The sequence below is a fragment of the Cryptotermes secundus genome, unplaced genomic scaffold (assembly GCF_002891405.2).
Source record: "Cryptotermes secundus unplaced genomic scaffold, Csec_1.0 scaffold816, whole genome shotgun sequence".
Taxonomy (NCBI): domain Eukaryota; kingdom Metazoa; phylum Arthropoda; class Insecta; order Blattodea; family Kalotermitidae; genus Cryptotermes; species Cryptotermes secundus.
The window spans coordinates 3,375,796-3,400,747 of record NW_019724601.1 but is presented as its reverse complement, the minus strand read 5'-3'; the positions used below and the strand labels follow the sequence as shown (position 1 = coordinate 3,400,747).

The window sequence follows — 24,952 nt, the reverse complement described above, 5'->3', positions numbered from 1 at the left end:
CACTCATTTGACCGCCTCTGTGGTCTAGTGGCCAGAGTTCCTGGCTACAGATCCAGAGGTCTGGGTTCGATTCCCGGCGCTACCAGATTTTCTGAGAAGTAGTGGATCTGGAACGGGGTCCACTCAGCCTCGTGAAAATAACTGAGGAGCTATTTCGAGGAAATAGCGTCTCCGGTTTACGGCCGTGGGGATTCGTTCCGCTGACCAAAAGACACCCTCTATCCGCTAAAGTTGGCACTAACTTCGCCGACAAGCGGCGGTCACTCGGTCGGTATAGTTCCCCTGCCGACTGAACACACGGAGTTTGTTGATCACTCATTTTCTTCTAATGTCAATGTTTGTTAGTTTTGACTTCACTGAAGAAGTGACAGGACAGTAGTGCGTGTGTGCAATAGTGAATTGCAAAGTATAGCCACGCGCTGTATCGAAGAGTCCAGTAAATTCAATTACCAACCCAAACCCCGTCTATAGTCATACTCAGTACACGTGACAATATTAAACCGAGCACGCCGACACAAGCGATAACGCTTCTGAAATGTGTTCGTGATCTGTCTGGTTCGAATTTTGGCCGTGAAAGAGGCCAAATTCAGTGGAGTTTCTCATCAACTTCTTTAGTCCTTCCAATCAACCACAACCACTTCCTTCCCCATCTTTTCCAATCCTTCATTCTCTATCATCCAATCATTGAAAGATTTATATTCTTAGCTGCTAACGGTGTTGATCCAAACGTGCAAATATTTGTGATCTCAACATCAGACCTGTCAGGAATGAACTCGCTTCTGGAGTTGAATTTTATATTCTCTCTGGACACGATTTCAAATGTGTCTGTGAAGAAACGTCGACGAAACACGAATCTAATCGTGACATAAAGAATCGTTTCAATCTAATGCCAAATTACTCAAAGGCCGATCACAGTTGCCGCGCGGTCTAAGGCATGAACCGTCTTCGCCCGCTCGAACACTGGGGTCGTGGGTTAGAATCCCATTCGAGGCATGGATGTCTGTGTGCGTTTATTCTGTGTGTAGGCAGAGGTCTTGCCAAGGGCTGATCCTCCGTCCAAGGAGTCCTAACGACTGTGTATAGGATTAAGAAACTGAAAACGCGGCCAAGAGTCAAAGGGCTGTACAGCCATGAAAGTCGCGCTGGGAACCTTAATTGCGCTTGCATCAAAAGGAGTTGGAATAGGTCCCTTCAAATAAAGTTTTGGCTGTCATGCAAAATTCATTAAGATTCCAGTTTTCTGGGTGGTATTGCAGTAAAGTTTTTTAGACAAGTATCGACTTTTAGGGGAAATTTGCTGTCTTCTTGATCAGGGTATAAACTACTACCCTGAAGAGCGAGGCAAAATTTTTCTTCGAAACTCTGTAACCTATCTACCAGATTACACACTGTTAACATATCCTACAAGATTTCAGTTTACCTTCGTGCAAATCTAAAATGTCGTATACAAAATTCACATTTTTCATCCCGCGTTTCTCTTCCCGAAAGACAAGTTCTTGCAAAGATGAATAAATCGTAGGTAATGTAACAAATGTACACGAACCTAAGGCGCTGTTTAGCGTTGTGTGGTATGGATGGTTGACAGCGTTCGGTGAAAATGAAAAGATGAGGGGGGTAGGTATCATGACACAATTCATGGGAAACTGCTATCCGGGCATTCACCTGAATGGACTACGGGAATAAATGAAATGACAGACACGACAACCCTTCTAAACGGTTCTGACGATGGTGCATAATATTCAGAATTACTGGCTTTTCGGACTTTGTCCATCGTCCGGTATTCTAGAAACTAGAAAACACGACATTTTGGAAACTGAAGAACGGAAACAGATCGAGTTCCGGAAACGTTGTGTTTTCTGGTTGCTAGAATATCGGACGATTGACAAAGTCCGAAAACCCAGTAATTCTGAGGACAGTCTTTGTTCTGGCGAGGCTTGCACTGGACATCTCCCACAAACAAATCAGACAATTTACCATTTTAGCCAACAAGACGGACTGTGATGATGACCTTAACTAGAAATGCCCTTGAGGTATTTTCTTTATTGCTAGTGGGGTGGGACTAAGTCCCTTGTACTGCGGCCACTTCTGGCCTATTGTACCAGCCCCAGATGATAGGTGAGGGTGATTGTGGAGCAATTAGTGGAATGCAGATTGGCAGGGGAAACCGAAGTACTCGGAGAAAACCTGCCCCAGCACCACTTTGTCCACCACAAATTCAACTTGACCAGACCGGGGATCGAACCCGGGCCACCACGGTGGGGAGCCAGCGACTAACCGCTTGAGCTATGGCGCGGCCTATTGCCCTTGAGATAAGTAACATTCTTAAATGTAATCGTAACAGATTCATTATGTTAGGTGCCCTCATTCGCTGCGACCATTTCCATGGAATGAAAACACTCAGGAACACACAGGTATTTCTTTTAAATATGTTTTGCAAGAAGATGCACAGAGTTGCTCCGGCCAGCAACGGTTTGCCTCATCTTAACCTGAGGCGCTTTGTTACGGAGCACAAGTTAGGGCGGTTACGTCAGCTCGACTGTCGAAAGTCTCAGAGACCTGACCATGATCTGCCAGCAAAAAGGACCGGCAGCTCGCCAAATTAGCATTGGTACCGCAAGGCCAGACACATTGCATTATCCCACTAATTCGCAAACCGCAGGGTGATTAAATTAAACAGGATAAACATATTAATTGTGAACGGAGTTCATGGAGGTAGGCCTAGGCCCACTGAGGCTGTAGTTCCAAGGAAAAAAAAAACATATTAATTGCACTCAGTATAGGAATACGTGCCTGGTACTCATTTCTGTTAGAGGCTGAGTCGAACCCAGAGGCCATATTGCGGCTGGAAGGATTAGGTAAATTGAAAAAAAAATCCAATGACCTCATCGGGATTCGATCTCACGACCTTCCAGCTTGTAGCATAGTGCCTCAACCAACTACGCTACCGCGTGTCCCCGTTGACGGTTATTATACAAATAAAAATAAAATATTATATACACAACAGGATGCAGTTTATACCGGCAAGTCAGATGGCAGAATAAAAAGATTAAGGTCTAAACTGAGACAGAGAGACTGAGTGGGCAATTATGTTAAAGCTCTAGCGACAGAAACTGGAGAGAAAAAACCTAGCCAGGAAGAGACACATCTGGCAGAATCTCTTAAGGAAGGCTGGTTTCTCCAGTGATGAGGAAATACGCCAGAACTGGGTGACGAAGAGGATATAACACAGATTCCACCACTGAGATATGTGTTCCCATTTCTACAGCGACCACGCTCCACTGTTTCTCACCCAACAGTTTGTAACCTGTCGCTTCGTGCTTACAGCAATTACGGGGTCTAACTGGTTACGGCTGCTTAGGAAAGCAATCATTGTCTTCCTTTCTGAGAACGGCAAGGGTCCCGTAAATGAACATTAAAGCTGAAAGTACAAATAGCTGCCAACATACATTAAAGATTCAAAGAAATATCAGACGATGCTTCAGTGAGTAGTGGTGGATGGAAATAAAATATTTCTTCCCTTTCAATTGATTCTCACTTTATCTATCCAAAAGAATAAGATTGACGGTCAGTCGGCCAATCTATCTTGGTGTCAAGCCCCCATCTGGGGCCCGAAACCAGATTTTTATCCTGGCAGACAGTTGCGAGTTTGTTGATGTGGGGCGCCATCTCTGACGAGAGGACGGGTTTGTAGTTTGTGCTTGCTGCTGGTCTTCGCCAGCGCAGTCATTCTTGCGTCAAAGTCCCGCAGGACTCATGACCATACTTTACTGTCTCAGATTCGATACTCCCCCAACCTGAGGGGCCAGGTCCCAATATTTATAGCCCCCAGGAACAGGGTAGCCCAGTTATACCCGCAGGCACTGAGTTCCATTTTCGTCGCCTCGTAAACCCGCAGGGCTACGGTGGAGGTATTCGACCCCGCCTCCACACGGGGGTTTCTACATATCCACCATTATTGATCTGTTATTTATCAATTGACGATATATCCCATTGAATTAAATAATGAAAGAAAACATGAAAAGATATAAAAGAGAGGAAAAAGAAGTCTCAGAAACATAAAATGGTCCATCGCTAATAAGTTGGGGCCCTGTCGTTGTGTAGCAAACACAGAATAAAAATTATATGTTAAGACATTAACGTTATTTGTAACGTGAACCTATACGCAACCTGGAGTATCCCCTGTAGGGTAACTTACGCTTCAGTACTAAACAAATAACACCCCTTATAATTATGATTCCCCGACTTCATAACTCATAAGATAGTTAATTTTTTTTTTCATTTCAGATGCATTAATTTCTAACACTGGTCCGCCTTCCGCATTACAAAATAACATTACATATATAAGCTTGTTATATTATATTTTTGTCGAAAACCCAGATGTACAATAAATTTTTGTTGTGGGTCTGTCCGGCTTGAGGGACTAGACCGACTCACTGCATACCACGCTCGAGTACTGAACATATTATGTCGGGTTTCTTCAAGGTTCTGACTGAGTAATAATTAAACAAAGAGTTCTGGGAAGAACTAATCGCCTACTGTCCTTTTCTAGGGCACGGACCGCATACAAAACCAAAAAATAGGGGTTTCGCAGACACACAGACAGCGAGATGATCTCATAAGCCTCACTGATACGGCACAAACTGCGTAGAAAAAGAAAAAATTGGAAGGAAGGACACACACAGACAGCAGGATGATGTCATATGCGTTTTATTTTTCAAAGTTATGGAAGTAAGCCATAAAGCAAACAACTAGACAGTTATACGACTGACTCACTATATGACTGACTGACTGCTGACGGACTCGATGCTTTTCGGTTGACTCTTTACACGGTTGAGTGGCTGACTAACTATAAGACTTACTGGATATTTGATTGGCTGACGGAATAAATGACTGATCGGATGGCTATGTGGCTAAGTAGCTGACTGGATAGCTGATTGCTTCGGCTATTGGTCGGCTGACTGAAAGACTGATTGGCCAGCTGTCAGGATGGCTCACTAGACTGGCTGGCTGACTGGATGTCTTCTTAACTGGGTGACGGACCAGAAAGCCGATTGGCTGTCTGGCTAATTGTGTGGCTGACTAAACAACTGATTGGCTCAATATTTAGGTGGCTGCTAGACGGCTGAATGGCTGGTTGAATGTCTGATTGGCTCGCAGTCTGACTGGATGACCGTTGTTTGGCGGCCTTACTGACTATCTGAAAGGTTGATTGGCAACACACTGATCGGCTGACTGACCAACTAATAAATTAACTAAACGGATGATTGGCTGTGTAACAAGTGAGTGACTGACAGCCATATTACCTAAGTGATTAATTAAGTAACTAATTAGGAATTTATTACTGACGACATAATTACTAATCAGCGAAGGAAGTGTGCTATATAACCATCTAAATACAATGCGCCTGTTCAAGGCTGCACAGTTTGAGCTACTGAAAGTGCCGTTAAACAAAACATATAAGAATTTGGTTTCTGGTCGACTGACAGTGGAGAGTCCGGCCAGACGGGAGTGCTGCACGAAACAAGATCCCGCTGAGATGAGTTGTGAAGAGGACAGATGAATGGCTCTCTACACAACGATACTGATATTATTATTTCCATTTCCTCGAGTTTCTCCTTTGAGTTTTCTTTCAGAACGCCGATTACAGTGACCGCGCTAAGGCATGAACCGTCTCCGTCCGTTCAAACACTGGGATCGTGGGTTCGAAGCCCACTCGAGGCATGTATATCAATGTGCTTTTATTTGTGTGTGCAGGTAGCGGTCTTGAGACGGGCCGATCACCCGTCCAAGGCGTCCTACCGACTTTGTATACGATTAAGAAACTGAAAAAACGACCAAGGTTCAAAAGGCTGTAGAGAAAAAAATCCTCTGTTTCTGGTTTCTAACCTCAATAAAACAAGAAGCTTCCTTTACGTGGATAACTTCATGACGTTGTGATTACTTAAATCAGAGCGCCGACCGGTAAGATTATAGAGGAATAACGAATTGGAAATAATTTGAAAGGAGCGGCTGTGTCGTAATTCAGCTACTGTTGCGGCATTAACCTGATAGGACTGAGGAAAATCACGAAAGAGCTCAGAATATCTGATGTCGTTGCAGATATTAGAAGCGAAGACCTGCGCAATAAGAGTCCAGAGCTATACCGCTACATCAACCAGCTCGGCAAAAATTTCTTAAGCATGACCCTTCCTGTCGACATGAGATTATTTCGCGAATATTCGATGCCATTTACACAGAAGCTATTAAACGATTAAGTCTCATTTTCAAATACATTGTGACATGTGAACTAAATGCTAGGGAACCCGTTGACAAACACGTTTCCACGGAGACCAACTCAGTACAAAACACGTTTCCGTGTGAATGAATATTCAACAAACATTTCCTAGGACACCGATACACTAAATAAGCGGCCGTTCAGATAGGAACCAAGAAAGAATCAATTGCGAAGTAACTGGGAACCAAGTCAATCGGAGTTGGAGACCGAAACCAGGAGAGGGAAGCAGAAGTGAGTGGCAAATAAGAATCAATTGTGAAGTAACTGGGAACCAAGTCAATCGGAGTAGGAGACCGAAACCAGGAGAGGGAAGCAGAAGTGAGTGGAAAATAAGAATCAATTGTGAAGTAACTGGGAACCAAGTCAATTGGAGTAGGAGACCTAAACCAGGAGAGGGAAGCAGAAGTGAGTGGCAAATAAGAATCAATTGTGAAGTAACTGGGAACCAAGTCAATCGGAGTTGGAGACCGAAACCAGGAGAGGGAAGCAGAAGTGAGTGGAAAATAAGAATCAATTGTGAAGTAACTGGGAACCAAGTCAGTCACAGCAGAAGAAAGAAAAGAGCAGAAGGACCAGAAGAGAAGACAGTCGCAGTCCAGATCAGAATGAAGCGATGCTTAGGCAGCGTTGTAATTTGTTGTGATTGAAAGAGACTATAAAGAAGTGTCAATAAATACAATGATCCAAACCAAAACCCGTTATTATTGGTCACGACAATAAACACGGGGCAATATGTTCTCAGATATAAATACACAACGGGAAACGAAACTGTTCATACCGGTCTGTTGACCATTCATTTTTAAAATGTTGACGGAGCCTCAAAATGTTAAGCAATGGGCCATTTTATATTCCGAAATCACCTTCCGAGGTGAAGTAGACATTGGAGATTTGCTCCGACTCTACTGTCTCCAGCCTGTCATCGCCATCGACTTGATGAGCTTGATGATGGTGATGCTGATCCCTTAGTCGGAGGAGGACGGTCGGTGAGGGTGTCGTCGTGGTACTGAGGTTTGGAAACAGGCGTCTCTGTAGATATTGTGCCAGGATCTGTTGTGTTATGCGGTTCTGTCGAGCAATCTCACCTGTGGCCAACACACAACCCACCATGTAGCGACAGCCATATCATTCAGTTGCATGCAAAATAAGTACACTAGCGTGTCTATGGGTTTAACACTTTCCGTAAATCTACATGGAGATGAGAAGCCATCAGTCGCTCAGATATTCAAGAAATTCCCAACATTTTATGGAATCGCAAGTTTCATAACCATTTTTTTTATTTAATGCATCCTGTTGTGTTATTATACTTGTATACAATTTCTTTATTAGAGTCCGTCACAACATAACAATATAAAGGTCAAGGCTAAAATTAGTTTGGCCTTGACCTTTATATTGTTGTGTTGTGACGGACTCTAATCAAGAAATTGTAATACAACAGGATACACGAAATGAAAATTATAAATTCTAGTCAAGCAAGCAGCATATACTATAATAGCCAAGCTACTTTTAGCCTTGACCTTTATATTGTTGTGTTGTGACGGACTCTAATAAAGAAATTGTTCATAACCATGTTCACAAGAGTCCTCCACCAGTCCCTATCTTCAGCCAGATTGACCCAGTCTATATCACTCCATACTATTTCTCTAATATCCATTTTAATATTATCCTCCCACCTACGTTAATCATTCCTAGTGGTCCCCCCCCCCCAACGTAAACACCTAAACTGATGTGATGGTAAACTAAATACCAAGAATATATTTGGAGTCGGGATAGGATTCCTGCGGGGGTAAAAGTCGTGTAGAAGATGCCTCGTCCAACCAGTTCTGGAGTATGCAACAAAAAATGAGTCGCTTCCTAACACACACACACACACACACACAGAAGCTGTGCCACAGTGAAAGTATGTACTTCTCTCTCACTACCAACAAACACACACACACACCTGTAGTCTTGTCTAAAGTGCTGTAGGAAAAAGTTGTATCGTGGCATGATACAGCAGTATCTTCTGGATTGTGACGCCTTACAGTCCTGCAAAGATCCTCCTTCGTTTCGACTGTCTCAATCTTCAGTGTCAAAAATATTCGGACAAAACAATTTTCAACAAATAACCAAGAAATTGGACTGTGAAATCAATACATTATATTAAGGTCAAATGTTAGTTTATTTTAAAATTTCTCTTCTTAAATAAAAATGGGTCTTAGATAGGATGGGATGGTATGCACTGGATTGATCTGGCTCAGGATATGCATCAGTGGAGTGATCTTGTGAACATGGTAATGAACTTTCGGGTTCCATAAAATGCTGAGAATTTCTGGAGTAACTGCAAAATTGGCGGCCCCTCAAGAAGGGCTCATCTCCATGAGTGACTGAAAGAAAACAGCAGAAAGATGGAGCTTGCACGGCACATTCATCAAGAAGGGAGACAAGAAATTCCTCCGAAATTCTGGTAAATTCCTACAGACTACACGCTCTCAAATCAAAGAAGTTATCACTCTTCATATCCTGCACTGTGAGAACCTCAACATTTTGCCTCAACAACTGATTCGTTAAACGTTTTAACTTGCATTGCTTTTCTCTTTAAGTATATGTTGCTGTCTCGTGACCAAAATGCAGGGCAAAATCATGACATAAAGATAGGAAACAGATGTAAATGTGGCACAGTTCAGATATTTTGGAACGACGATAATAGATCGAAACCTGATTCAGGAGGAAATTAAGAGGAGATTGAACTCGGGTAATGCCTACCATTCAGTCCAGAACCTTTTGTCTCCTCGTCTGCTGCCCAGAAACATAAAAATTAGAATATACAAAAATATAATTTGGCCTGTTGTTCTGTATGGGTTTGATACTTGATCTCTGACATTAAGGGAGGAACATAGACTGAGGGTGTTGAGGAGAATATTTGGACCGAAGAGGGCTGAAGTGACAGGAGCTTGGAGAAAACTGCATAATGAGGAGCTTCATAAGTTGTACTCTTCTCCAAGTATAATTAGAATGATCAAGTCAAGGAGGATGAGGTGGGCAGGGCATGTAGCACGAATGGGGGAGGAAAGGAATGCATAAAGGATATTGGTGGGAAAGCCACAAGGAAATAGACTACTGGGAAGACCAAGGCGTAGGTGGGTGGACAATATTAAAATGGATCTTAGAGAGATAGGATGGGATGGATTGGATTGATCTGGCTCAGGATATGGACCAGTGCAGGGCTCTTGTGAACACGGTAATGAAACTTCGGGTTTCATAAATGTTGGGAAATTCTTGAGTAACTGCAGATTTGGCTTCTCTCAAAGAAGGGCTCAGCTCCATAAGTAAGTATGTACATAAGTAAGTCGCTTTTCTCTTTGTATAACTCATCATGTTCTTTACATGTAAATTCACAGTCTTCAACAGAGTAAAGATGTAACTGAAGCTTATTAACCGTTTGAAATATAAAGTTTATTTAAATAATACTGTAATGTGTATACGCATTGCTAGGGAACGACTCTGTACACACATTCCCGCAACACACGTGAACGCAATAATAGGATACCCACTACTAGGTAAGGGACCAAGAAACACGCATACTTAATAGAAGACGGTGTTTTCTGTGGGGTCCGTGCCAAGGGGTTGAAAAGGGCAGAGACAGAAGACGCGACGGAGTACGGAATAGTAATCGAGAGTGAATAGTGGAGTTTCGAGACGACAGCCTGCCAGGATATGAGCTTGGGAGCAGAGGAATTGAACTGAGTCGAGTCTTCGGAAGTGGCAACTGCAGAATAATGGCAAGAAAGGAATTAGGCGGTACAAAGAAGACTCCATGTGTGATTTGAAGTTACAGTGAGACTTATAAATTCGTTGCCGGGATTGTGTTTAACGAATCGTTGCGTAGCAATGGGTATATATGTCTCCCTTTCAAGTAATTATTCTCAAGGAATTACGGAACGCCACGAAGAAATATTTCTCGATACACTTAAGCATCGATACGGTACACTTCTTGGTTGTCACACCGAGCAGTATGTTTGAATGTGTGTCACACAACTTTCGTCTTTATGCGGAATCAAAACCCCGTTCCCATTCAACAAAGCTATTTGCCAGATTCTGCAGTATAATCGTTCAGCGTGTCATTATCATCTTAATTTTCTTCACGATTTCCCCCCACCCGTTAACAGTACCACGGGAAATGTGTGCGACGGGATTTTGTGAGGATATTCACTCGTCAATTTCCATCTAGTGCCGAGGTTAAGAATTGTGGAACTATTATTTCCACTATCCCATACGCCTTCAGGGCATATTACTTAATTATGAAATTAAATAAAAGGGTAAATTAACTTTTTAGTCTGATATCGTTATTTTAAAAAATAAAAGGCAGCTTATTAACGCCTTGCTGTCTGTGTGTCTATTGTGGGATAGAGACCTGTTATTAGGCAACGACTTCGAAACAAACAACGATACAAAGGCCATTGATAAGCAACACCCTCGTAAATGCGCAACAGTACTGAACCGTTGCTAGGCAGTGGCCCTCGTGCGTCAATGGAAGTACTGCTGGAAGCGATGTTTTCTGTAGATCCGCTCTGAGGCTCTATCACTCTATCGAGCGAGTTGAATGTAGTTGAATCCCGTGTGGAGGCGGGTTCGAATTCCTCCACTGTAGCCCTGCGAGTCGTAGGAGGCGACGGAAAGGGAACCCAGTGCCTGGGGATATAACCGAGCCACCCTGTTCCTGGCGGATATAAATACGGGGACCTGGCCCTCCAGGTTGGAATTAATTTATGTATATTTGCATGCATATATGTGCGTATGTTGAGGATGCTATAGGAGAGAATGTCATCAAATTCTGGCACTCCTGTCTGGTGCTCGGGAAGTTCTAGGTGTGGAGACTGGAGTCATGTCATTATCGTGTTCACAAGGGCTCTCCACTGGTCTCTATCCTGAGCCACATCAAGCCATTCCAAGAATAAATGAATGAGTTCTTAAAATGAATTGTGATTAGTGAGGTTCGAGGCAATGCTGAATCCTCTGCAAAGCTCTTTGCTGACAGATTGCTACCTATTGAAATGGTCCGCTTTCACTGCAGCTCAGCCCAAGGCGTTACGGAAGACGGAAGCTAAGAGAAACTTCTCCACAACGCGATGTCTGCATAACATTGACAGGAATGCAGGGGCATGCCCACACAGAGACACAAGTCTCTCATATAAACAGCTCGTAGCCTTTCGAAGCAAGACATTCATCCGAATAATAGACGCAAAACACAGTTCTTAGACCACAGGGAACTCACTACGTCTCCGCTACAATGATTAACACGATAACGCTGTGTAAGGAAATTATCTCTCTTTATTATTATAATACTGTGTGGCATGACACCTGAAAGCCGGAATAGTGGAACGAGTAGAGACCGTCATTTCTAGGCAGCGGCACGGCAAACACGTTTCCTCGGAAACAAACACCGATGGAACAATAAAGGACCTGAACTTGAACTCCGACCCCTTGGCCGTCCAGCCTGTAGCCAGTCGCTATACTGACTACGCTATCCAGGCTCTTGCAACAAATATTCATAATATATTTAATTACGTAAAATATAATTATTTCAATTTTGAATTACATTAATATCTCTGTTTATCAAAACAAATATCGACAATTCATAATAAGAGTCTGCCTGCCTGATAAATAGCTGCTGGCCCTCGACACCACCGTGACCCACGGGATTCATGCCAATATTGTACTCGCCGACGGCTCTGAGTTCCTTCAAAGAAAATAACAGTGTGCGAACTTGCCCTTTCGGATACAGAAAGCATGTAACCCGAAACACGTCTTTTCAATAACTAATTAACTTAACGTTCAGAGCATGGCGAGAATGACTTTATGATTAATCACAGCAAGTGAAGTGTATCAACGGTGAGCAGCAAATAGCCAGTTCAACACGTTGAGCTTTGGTTCATAATCTCGAAGACATTTCTAATGAAAAGTCGGTCAAGTTTTTGTCTCTTCCCTCTCTCTCGCCGGCAGCTACTGCAAAATCAAATGATACCTAACAAGGCGACAGTAAACAATTTGGCAAGTCACGACCCATTTTCCCTGTGCGAGCGTCCTTGGGACTCGCATCTCTTCACCTCTGTCTTCTTTCTTCACGGTGTTGGATATTGCGAACAGCTGCAATTTCCTATCCATACGTCAAATCTATTTATCTATGGCTCTACAGCCCTTTGTTGGAATTTGGCCGCTCTTTCAGTTTCTTGATCTTTTACACAGAGGGTAGGACTCCTTGGATGGGGGATCAGCCAGTCGCAAGGACGGAACAAACACAGAATAACCGCACACAGACATCCATCCCTAAAGTGGGATTCGAGCCCACGACCCCAGTGTTTGAGCGGGCGAAGACACTTCATGCCTTAGAGCGCCCGGCCACCGTGATCGACCCATACGAGATACATAAATGCCAAATGTCTGTCCGTCCATCCCATCCTGTTTCTCTCATCGATGAATCGTAGGAAAACAAAGATACTTCAGAAAAAGGCGTCCTTGCTGAAGATAAAATTAAGCTAAAATTGATTTTTTCTTTTCAAAATTAGGCGCAGAGATGTCCAAAAACATCATGACCTACTCTGCCTCTTTCAACCGGTACATCGTAAAAAGTGGTAAATTCAAGAAAAAATTGTTGGTACGCTATATTTGGAAAAACAGCTGAGTAATATTACTTCAATGAAAATCACACATCATAACAATGACTAACTAACTAACTAACTAACTTCATGTAGCTGAGTCCTTCTCGAGAACCCGCCAGTTGTACAGCTACTCAAAAACTTACCAGCAATTTATGGAACCCGAAGATTCATTGCCACAGGAGCCCTCCACTGGTCCCTAACCTGAGCCAGATCAATCTAGTCCATACCACTCCTTCAATTTTAATATTATTCATCCACTTATGTCCTGGTCTTCAAAGTGGTCTCTTTCCTCCTGGCTTTCCCAACAATATCCTACGTGCTTTCCTCTTCGCTCCCATTCGTGCTACTTGCCCTGTCCATGCACAGTCTTCGCCCGCTCGAACACTGGGATTGTGGGTTCGAATCCCACTCGAAGCATGGATGTCTGTGCGCGTTTGTTTCGTTTGTGTTGTTCTGTGTGTAGGCAGTGGCCTTGCGACGGGCTGATTCCCCGTCCAAGGAGTCCTACCGACTGTGTATAAATTAATAAACTGAAAAACCGGCCATGATCAAAAGAGTTGTGGAGCCATAGGGAGAGAGATATGTCTCTAGAATTTGCTCTGTTCGTAACTGCGGCCGACAATATCAATGATAGCAGGATGTATGCGGTGTTTGCACCTTCCTGCCCACCTCAGACTGGTTGCTTCTAACGACTAAATCTGAGAACGCGACTCCCTCTATCCACAAAAGTTGGCACTAACTTCGCCGACAAGCGGCGGTCGCTCGGTCGGTATAGTTCGCTTGCGGACTACAGGCCACGCAGGTTTTTTTTTAGGATTCTTTCCAGCCTTACACCCGACTAACGAAACGGATCCAGGTTAAGAAATTTCGTGTATTTTAAATATTCCCCAGACACTGGACAACGTCGAACATAATGTCTGTATAATGTCCGCAATTTCCTGTTTATTATATAGTATACTCGTATATCGTTCGTAGCATTTATAGCGACGGCCTGCGGGCTGAGCGCCCCGGTTTTGAATCCCGGCACGGAAAAGATTTTTCTTTACTCCATAGCACCCAGATCGACTCAGGCACTCACCCATCTTCCTATCCAAAGTGTACCGGGGCGGCAGGGACGTCAAACTGACCATTCATCTCCATCTAGTGCCGAGGTCAAGAATGGTGGAGCCATACTTCCACTCCTCCCTCTATTTTCATGGCGTGGTATTTAAATAATTAAGCACAGGTACAACTTTACCTATCCTTAGACATTATATGTACAGCTCTGATGGATTATGCGCTGAGAATACAGCGGTAGAACAAAACTCGAGCTCGTTTCAGATAAACTAAAGAGTGAGGGCAACTTAACTCTGACAGGTAGATTGAAGATAGCAAGAATTGATGTTTCGTAGTCCGATCGCTCTCGTGTTGCCTGAACCTGGCAGGTGTTGAAAGAGAAGAAGGTGAACAATGGCCTAATGTTGTAACAAGAATCTTAAGATGGTTCGATTTCTTAATAGCAACACAATAACTATACAGCATCTAACGAAATTACGAAATTGCCAGAAACAAGCGATGGTGTGTCCTCCAGTTGAAACACATGTGGTTGTTCGGCCATCAAAATGATTTGTTTCCAGGCAAAAGCAGGAATTATTTTCATGGGGTAGCTCAGTGAGTGTAGTGATTCGGTTACGGTCTGGACGCAGAAGAATCAGAGTTCGATTCCCAACAGAGCAAAAGATTTTATCATGTTCCAAACCTGATCTCTGGCCAAGCCAGAGTCCTATACAATGGGTCCTGAGGGCTGTTTCCTCGGGAGTAAAGTGAGAGGGGCGTGAAGCTGACCACTCGCTTGCATCTAGTGTGAAGGTCATGAATGTTGGAGCTATACCTCCTCTCCCACACACGTCTTCATTGTGTGGTGCTTGATAGATTAAGTGCAGGGATAATTTTGCCTCATACAGAGATCGGCTTTTGGAACCTTTCAGTGTGCTCCCAGTTTGGAACCGGGAAAGCTATCCAGACGCGAAATATCCGGAGGTTAGAACAGTAGAGTGCAGAGGATAACAATGTATGGAAATCTATCCCCACTTCCCTTTCCGTTTTCATGATATGGTACTTAAGCACAGGGATAGCATTGCCTTATTTTTACCGAAATTATCCTCCTTGATTTAGCACAATGTTTCTCAACCTGTAGAATGAGTGCCAATGATGGGACTTCAAAACTGACTGAGTGGGGTAAAGCACTAACCTTGACACAGGATGTGGAGGCCCATAGAGTTGTGAGACGTCGAGGTTCCCACATTTTCTAGACAATCGGCTCACAGATGGCGGTAAGGTCATCAGCTTTACGCGCCGGCAGTTATAAAAAAGGAAAAACTATCCCTGTAACAGGCCCTGAAGGCCCATAGGGTTGTGAGACGTCGATGCTCCCACATTTTCTAGACAATCGTGTTAAAGATGGCGGTGAGTTTGTCAGCCTTGCGCGCCGGCCGCCCTGTATTCCCCAGGAAGATTCCTGGTACTCATTTCTGTTAGAGGCTGAGTAGAACCCAGAGCCACACTGCAGCTGGAAGGATTAGATCAACTGAAAAAGAGGTGTTGAAAATAACACCTTCCATTAATGATCCGTATAATATTAAAATGTACATAATTGTAAAAGTTGTATTTCTTGGAAAAGGTAAACTTCCTCTTTAGTATGGTGGGTCTACTCTATTTTAACAAATGGTTGGAGAAACGCATGACCACAAATTTTGGGATAGCTGGTTTCAAATACACCATTGGACTTGACGGTCATTTACTGGGGATATAAACTTGTACTTGCAAATTTGAACGCACCTATACAAGGCATTGCAAATAAGTATTTTTGTCGACAATACCCATTACTGTCCATGTATTTCTTGAGATCCCTACGACATTTCGAAAAGAACATAAATGTATCAGATGTTCCTTATTTTTATTTATATATTTATTTGCGGCTTCTTTGACAACGATGACAGCAGCTGGGACTGTAGGCACGTGTCATCGATGGTAATATAATCAACAAATAACTAATTAACCAACTAACTGATTCCATGGAACTGAGCTCTTCTTGAGAAGCCGCCAGTAGCTCAGCTACTCAGAAAATTTCCAACATTTTACGGAAACTGAATGTTCATTACAGTGTTCACAAGAGCCTTCGACTGGTTCCCTAGTAGACGGTTTAAATATATGGATGGTAGTTTGCGAATATATTGAATATCTCGGACAGCCAACAAGCGGCGGTCTTATAGTTTGGGAATGAGGCTTGGACTAACGACTCCTCATGACAAGACTGGTCTGTTACGAAGTGTTACACAAGGACGAGTAATGAATGAATGGATAAATGAAGGGATATGGAAGGAAGCGGCAGTGAACTATTTTAGGTACTATCCCGGCGCTCGCCTGGAGGTATTGAGGAAAACCATGAAACTCCTCTGTCGATATTCGAATGTATCACCACGTGAATACAACTCAGAAACATTAGGTACTGCTTGAACCAACTTGCTGTTTGAAGTTTTAGAAGATGGTCATGTTATCTGGGCTCTCCTGGGGTGTTGGAACGAAATACGACTTAAATCGCTTCTCTTTTCAGAGAGAGCAAAGAATATGGCAGTATAGGATACCCGGCCCAGTTCTTCAATACCAGCTCTCCCACGCTCGAATCCTTGCTGATCATATAATGGGTATAGGCGCATTAGGATTTCAGAATAATTCTATATCCTTCTGATTAAAGTTGTTATGTTAATGAGTCTTAAAGAACGCGAGGACGGAGTAAGACAGAGTTGCGTTTCAAAGCAATTGTCATGCACTTGACTGCATAAAGACAAGCTGCAACAAGTATGCAGGCCTATAAACATGTTAGATTACATATGGTTTCCAGTACTCATAATCCAAAATACAGGATCCATTTATCTGTCCATGGCGCTACAGCCCATTGTTGGATCTCGGCCGTCGTTTCACTGTAATCTTTTTACACAGCCGGTAATACTTCTTGGATGGGGGATCAGCCCGTCGCAAGGCCTATAGCTGCAAACATGATAGCACAAACACAGAATAAAAAAACACAATTGCCATGCCTCATGTGAGATTCGAACCGAAGATCCCAGCGTTTGAGAGGGCGAAGACTGTTCATGCCTTAGACCGCGCGGCCACTGGGATCGGCAAAATATAGTATCTGAGATTATCTAAATAATATCAGATAATATTCAGCGTCGAATAAAGTTGAGAAATGCTAATGGCTGATGAACTTGTAAGAAATTTCGAGTTTATCGTGACCTATTTCAATACACCATTGCAAATATGTATGGCAAGATAAAAGAATAACATGAAAGCCTGAGGCTAGATGGTGTCCTGGTCAAGATTCGAACCTGATACCACCAACATAGAAGAATATTTTATTATCTGTTATTAAACATGGTGGATAGTAGTGATTTGTCAATTTCACGCTCCGTCTGCCTCGTCTATTGGAAAGATGTCCCACTGTTAATTCATAAGAGGTCTTGTGCTTCTAGAATCTCTATTGGTTTTTAAGTTAAATAGTAAAATCTCAACACCTCTGCCAGGAATTGAAGCCAGGCAGTTCAAGGCACAGTCATTTCTGAATAGCGACAAATGTTTTGCGTAGGGGAGAATGAAATGTACGAAATGGTACGGTATAACATATTGCACTTGTAGTTTGTCACAAGTCTTTTCTTGAATCTCTTCTGGATGTATATCAATGAATGTTGACCTCGGACTGAGATTTATGCGTGTGTTTCAAAATGTGGAGCCTTTTCACGCTTGAGAAAGCTTTTCAATTCCGCAATCCTCTTACCCTCAAATAGTCAACACCCTCATGCTTAGGCACACATACAAATTACGGTATTAAATCTGCTTTCACCTTTCAGATCTTTCCATGGCGACCTTGCTTATTATGAAATATATACCGTCTATTTATTTTATTCTGTCAAAGCAAGTGTTGCAACAGGACACGAGTAATATATCTGATTCATACTTTGTTAAACACTTAAAGCTAATGAACTGCACGGGATACGAATTTTATAGATGGAAGAATGATTTACGAGAGCCGAAAACGAATAGATGGAACAAGACAATTAACAGTAAAGACTGGACATCTGTAGCAAAGAAGAGCAAGATACTTAGAGGACCACAGTGCCGATATGTAAAGGTAAATTTGTCTGTGCTGAGTCATGAAGGCGTATGGGGGAGTGGATGTATAGATCCACATTTTCTTGACCTCGGAACTAGTTGGAGGTCAGTGGTCAGCTTCACGCCCCGGTCGCTTTACCCCCGGGGAAAGAGCCCCGGTATCCCTTGGATAGGAGGATGGGTGGGCCCCACAATCGGTCTGGACGAGGTGAAGAAGAAAAAACTCCTGATCTTACCAAAACTCGCACTCCGACCTCTCCGTCGTCCAGCCTGTAGCCAGTCGCTATACCGACTGCGCTATCCCGAGAGCCAAAGTGTAAAGTTGTCCCTGGACTTAACTAATTAAGCGCTACGTCATGAAGGCGTATGGAGGAGTGGATGTGTAGATCCACATTTTCTTGACCTCGGCATTAGCTGGAGGTCAGTGGTCAGCTTCACGCTCGGGTTCGATCCCGGGTCTGGTCAAGTGGGATTTGTGGTAGACAAAGTGGCGCTGGGGCAGGTTTTCTCCGAGTACTTCGGTTTCTCCTGCCAATCTTCATTCCACCAATTGCTCCACAATCACCCTCACCTATCATCTGGGGCTGGTACAATAGGCCAGAAGTGGCCGCAGTACAAGGGACTTAGTCCCACCCCACTAGCAATAAAAAATAATGTTCTACGTATGACAAAATAGCTTTCTCCTAATTTCAGATAAATAATTTAAGATAACACGAATAGGTGGTAAGTACTTGGTGAGCTTGGCGAGTCGGGACTTCATCTTACTTAGTAAAAATTGTGGCTCCTCGGTGGGTGAACTAAAGCAATGGTTCAAGGAGACATGGAGCCGGTCCCATCTGCCGCTGCATGCATCACAGGCATCTGATGTACCTGATGCCTTCAGCTAGTGGAGCCAAACTATTGTTAAGAAACCAACGGGCGTAACCAGGACAAATCTGTATAACTAGCAGTTTCAAAATAAACGTCATGGCAACAAGCAACAATAATAACTCATGTGGATAAGTATCGTAGACAAAGTTACAACAATCTTTGTAGTCTCAGAAAGAAAGTATGGTTATCCAAATGATGATATTTCGCCGATCACATTGGCCGCGCGGTCTAAGGCATGAACTGTCCTCGCCCGCTCAAACGCTGGGGTCGTGGGTTCGAATCCCACTCGAGGCATGTATGTCTGTGTGAGTTTATTCTGTGTGTAAGTAAAAGGCCCCCATCAAAGGATTCCTACAGACTGTGTATGGGATTACGAAACTGAAAAACGGCCAAGGCCCAACAAAAAGCGGTAGAGCCATTGATGAATAAGTTAATTTTGTGATATTTTAGGTTATGATATTTTGTAATCTTGTAGGATAATAACGCACGGTGTCATAACCCTGAACACTATCCTCGACGCCGTGAAAACTCAAATCTCAACCAAAGTGTGTGTACGTCTAATGAATTATAACTGACAGGTTAGCACTTTCTCTTGTTTAAGGAGACTGATAAGAGCAGTGAAATTAAAGTGAAATTAAATCCAGGATTGCCATGGCAAAAGCTGCATTTAGCAAGAAGAAGAATCTTTTTACCAGCAAATTGGACTTAACTTTGAGGAAGAAACTACTGAAATGCTACATTTGGAGCATAGCGCTGTATGGGGCTGAAACATGGACACTTAGGGCAGTAGATCAGAAACATCTGGAAAGTTTCGAAATGTGGTGTTGGAGAAGGATGGAGAAGATCAGTTGGACCGATTATGTGAGAAATGAAGAAGTGTTAATTAGAGTCAGTGAGCAGAGGAATATCCTACACGAAATAAGAAAACGGAAGGCTAATTGGATTGGTCATGTTTTACGCAGAAACTGCCTTCTAAAAGAAGTTATCGAAGGAAAGATAGATGGGCGGATAGAAGTGACAAGAAGACGAGGAAGAAGACGTAAGAAGATGCTGGATGACCTTGGGGACAGAAGAGGATACTGTCATTTGAAGGAGAAAGCTCTAGATCGCATTAAGTGGAGGAATTGTTTTGAAAGAGACTGTGGACCTGTCGTCTTGACAGATTAATGATGATGATGATGATGATGATGATGATGATGAAGAGCAGGGATACTTCAGGCAATAAAGTCACTACGTCACGGTGGACGATGTGGAAATCCGTGTTCGATTCCTAGCAGTTTCAGAGACTTTCCTCGTCTTCAACAATGTCCAAAACCGATCTGTGGCCCACCCAGCCACCTTAAACAATGGATAATTAGAGCTCTTTTGTCGACTATGAAACGGCCGGGGCGTGAAGCTGACCACTGACTTATATCTAGCGCACAGGCAAAGTATGGAGATACATTTCCACTCCACCACGCGCCTTTATGGCGTGATGACACAGATGATATGTCGATAGCACCAACGAAATAAGTCAGTGGAACGAATGAATGAGGCCTGAAGCAATCTTTGATAAATTTCAGGGCCATCCTGCCGCTTGATTTATGAGCAATCGCTTTCTTTCCTAGCCTACAATCCTTTCCTCTCATTTACCCTGACCCAAACCCGGAGCATTGTTTCAGCCGAATTCCACTTGACACGGGTGACGGCACGCTTCAACCTCCTTACGCATTCCTTCAAGTATCGATTTAAACGCAACTGAAGAGAATATTATTTAGAAGGATTCGAGAGAAATTCTGGGAACACAGAACGGCTTAAACATGATATTACATGTCTAACACGCATAGTTGTCAGTGAATAAAATTAGGGGGACAAGAGTCGGGATGGCTCAGTCGGTACAGCGACTAGCTACGGTCTGGATGATTCACATCGATGTTCTCTTAGTTAAAAAAAAAGTAAAGTTGTCTCTCTGTCTAATTATTTAAGCATTGAGCCATGAAGACGTATGGGAAAAGGATGTATAGATCCACATTTTCTTGGCCTAGGCACTACTTGGAACGTTACGCCCCTACGGGTTTATCCCCAAGAAAAGAGCCCCCCATTATCGATTGGATAGGAGGCTGGGTGGGTCCCAGAGCCGGTCTGGACAACGTGAAGAAGAGAAAATTCTTGACCCTACCGGGATTCGAATTCCGACCCCTCGGCCACTCAGCCCATAGCCAGTCAGTATACCGACTGAGCTATCCCGGCTCCCACTGGACTATCAATAGTCAGACTGTATAGCGGAGAACACGATGTGGATGAACTGGTGAGGATTTGGAAAGAAACTCTTGTGACCTAATGGAGGTACTATCCCGGAATTTGCCCAGACGGAGTGAGGAAAATGACGAAACATCTCAGTCAAGATAAACAATGTTCCGGTCGGGGTTCGAAAGGAGTATCTCCTAAGATACGAATAAAAATTATGTTGTTAAGCCAACCCGATCGGTGTGACGTGCGATCGTTGCATGTTAATGGAACTGCTGACTCCGTTTGGCCTGTTTGGGTTTGCAACACACGCATGCGTCTTGGAATGCCCGAACTTAGCCAGAACATAGAGATATGTTCATTTTGACTCCCCGAATGTGACAAGAGAAAGAGATGGTATTCTGGCTGATTGCCACTTCACGTAGACACCGAAAAAGTCGGCCAGTGTTAGGTAGTGGTACTACAAGTTTTAAAATTTACACTCGGTGAAGTATTTTGTGAAAGGATTAATTAGGCTGCCCTGAATATCAGATCAGATATTAATTTCCTCTTAAAGCTTTTAAGAACAAAATTTAGTCTAAATGGTGGTTAATAGCTTGGTTCATACTTCGCAGGAAACAGGCTGCATCTCCAGCGTTTGTTAATGCTTTTCGGTAAACAAAAAATAAGATGTCTATTTTGAAAATAACATGAAACACAAATGAACTTCGTGGATGGAATGCAGACATTTTTATTTTAAAACAGGTGGTACTTATAAAAACCGCTGGTCACATTAGCCGCACGGTTTAAGGCATGAACGGTCTTCGCTCGCTTGGACGCTGGGATCGTGGGTTCGAATCCCATTTAAGGCATGGATGTTGTTGCGTGTATGTGTTTATTCTGCGTTTTTTTTTGTCCTGTGTTTAGGCAGCGGTCTTGCAACGAGCTGATCCCCCGTCCAAGGAGTCCTACCTTCTGTAAAAAATTATTGCGGAACTGAAAAAGAGGCCAGGGCCTTGAATGGACTGGAAGGGCCACTGAAAAAAACTTACAAAAACCAGCGAGAATTATGGTGGGGGTAGGAATCGTGGTGCTGTTTGATGGAACCGGTCTTTACCTATTATTGTGGCTTATTTATAAACTTCAAAAGATTCGCATTGCTTTCAATACATTTATAACGTACTGCTTGGAGTCATATCTGACCTCTTTCAAGTTATTAATTTTGGTATTATAAAACGTGTTAATGTCCTCACACAAAAAAAAACTCTCGAAGAAGGCATCAATTAATCTACTAACACTGAAGCCAGAAATACCCAAATTAGAATCCAAGGATTAACGTACGGGTCCAAGGTTTATAATACCTTTAAATAGAGACCTTTCTCCTTCATATGCAATCACGTTATATTATTCATGCTGTGAAGTTCAAACAAACCACGCCAAAGCGTGATGACCATCCATTACAAGAAGGAGTAGCCCAAAGAACACAGCACTAATTAAGGATAATGAGGGTGAGTGTTGAAATTAATGCTACAGTACATTCTTCAAGTGTTACGTAACAGCATTTCATTTCTCTTCTTCGCTCATAAACTAACAAGCCAGACTTTATAGACTGGCTCTCTATTGATATCAAACTTGACATTTCAGAGCACTCTGTTTCGACTCTTGGTATTAATTAAACAGAGGTATATTCTGTGTGGCGGTCACGGTAGCCGAGCGGTCTAAAGCATGCACTATCTTCACTCGCTCGGAAGCCGGGATCGTGGGATCGAATCCACTCAAGGCATGGATGTTTTGTGTGTGTTTTTCTGTGTTTATGTTGTCCTGAGTTTAAGTAGAGGCCTTGCGACGAGCTGATCACCCGTCCATGGAGTCCTACCTTCTGTAAAATGATCAAGAAACCGAGAAATCAGCCCTTTATGCTCCAAAGTGGGAGCAAGATGAGGAAAAATATTGTTTTTTTGAGATCCCATATACATATTTTGTATGCGAAAGTGACTCAAATTTGGAAAGAAATTATTTAATATATGCCTAAATATGACACGAGAAAGATACACCCGTGGAGGGTAAATAGTGTGACGCAGGATGTTGCAGAAAGTAGGGAAAAGAAGGATCAAGAAGACGAAAGGAAAGAAAAAAGACAAAAGGATATCTAAGAACAAGAAGAAGGGAGGGGGGGATAAGAAAAGAAACCGAAAGAATAAATATCGAAAAAAAAATGAAGCGGGCAAAATTTGGAGCTAGTAGATGGAAGGATGATTGTGGATTTTCTCTGATTACTATTTTATAAATTTATAGATGGTATATTTTAATGCAGTATGTTACAGTGAATGCGGACTATTTTAATTTACCTATTTACAAGAGAATGCTACATTATAATCATAATGCGATCATTAGTTACGTCAAACATATTTCAATAGATATATGTTGGTATCAACTCTAACTGAAACCCAAAAAAAGAAAAAACATATTCATACAAAAAATTAATCATGGCCTCATTACGTCCATTCTCTTTCCCTTTCCTGTCATACAAAGGAGAGACAGAGGTCTAAACTTCCTTTCAGAATATCCAGCTCATAAAACACACTTTCTCCCCCACACATTAAGTCGAAATTCCAATAAAGAATCTTGTCAAATGAATAACCTTCTACTTATGACACAACTAGACTAGACTGTCATGTGTGAATTGTGGGTTCCTGTCGGTATGTGTTGGACATGTTACAACCAACAGGCGAACTTACTGCAAGTACATCAGGAAAAGTAGTCATGAAGGCCTTGCAGTAAATTCATGACAATGACTAATGCAATTAATAATGACATGTTATAGAAAAGCATTCTTTAAATAACTCAGTCAACATTGAAGAAACAGGTGTGTATTAAGCTTATTTAGAGCCTCTGATTCAAAAATAGTACATAAAATTGTAGACTTTAATTCGATTTAATCTCCAATTTTATGCAACAGAACCTGCTTTTATCAACAATTCTTATGCTACAATTTTACAGCGATGTAACCATTACATCTACATCGTAAAATTTATACCACCGAATTGAAGAAGAACGTGTTATTGAAATGCATCCATCAGATCTGCAGTGAAAAATATGTTAAAAAAAAAAAAAAACCTAATATTATCCTGTAACAGGTCGTGGGGGCCGGAGGGTTGTGAGACATCGAGGATCCAACATTCTCTAGAAAATCGGCTAACAGATGGCAGTGAGTTCGTCAGCCTTTCGCGCAGGCCGCTCTTTAGCCCCAGGAATGTTCCCGGTACTCATTTCTGTCAGAGGTTGAGTCGAACTCAGGGCCATAGTGTTGCTGAAAGCATTAGGCCAATTGAAAAATCTAATATCTCATCGGGATTCTAACCCACGATCTTCCAGCTTGTATCATAGTGCTTCAACCAACTACGCTACGGCACGCTCCTGTGAAGGATCTGACATAACCAAATATTAGAATAAATCTTTACTGAAATATTTCTGAAATTTTGATTTGTTGTTAAATTTGTTGCTAGAAATTATTAGCATCACAGATGAGTTGATTCTAAATCTACAAATCAATAAACCATTCAGCTGAGTGGTCACCACTTCATATTTTGGAGGTCCTGGGTTAGATTTTCACTGGAAGGCCGGCTTCCCTGACAGATATTCATCGCAGTTTTCTAGGGCAGTACCTTAACGTAGACAGCTGTTTAGAATTGCCCTTCCAGTCGAGAATGCATCATCTAAACTGTTGAAAAGCCATGGTTAACAAACAAAGAAAAATATTCAAGCACGATGATTCTACAGCGCAAGTGAGGAAGGCAGAACCCAGTCACCCCACACTCAA

The 24,952-nt window shown here is 42.6% G+C and overlaps 1 protein-coding gene across 1 annotated transcript in view; it reads right to left on the bottom strand.

Annotated features, from left to right (window-relative positions):
• LOC111862472 (C-type lectin 37Db) overlaps nucleotides 1–24,952 on the bottom strand; it is a gene marked incomplete at its 5' end in the record, with an annotated part of 92,461 nt that overhangs the window by 45,938 nt on the left and 21,571 nt on the right. Inside the window, one exon of the mRNA XM_033750682.1 lies at nucleotides 7,135–7,356. Within this exon, the coding sequence (XP_033606573.1) occupies nucleotides 7,135–7,356 (222 nt within the window). The remainder of the gene's footprint in view (nucleotides 1–7,134; nucleotides 7,357–24,952) is intronic.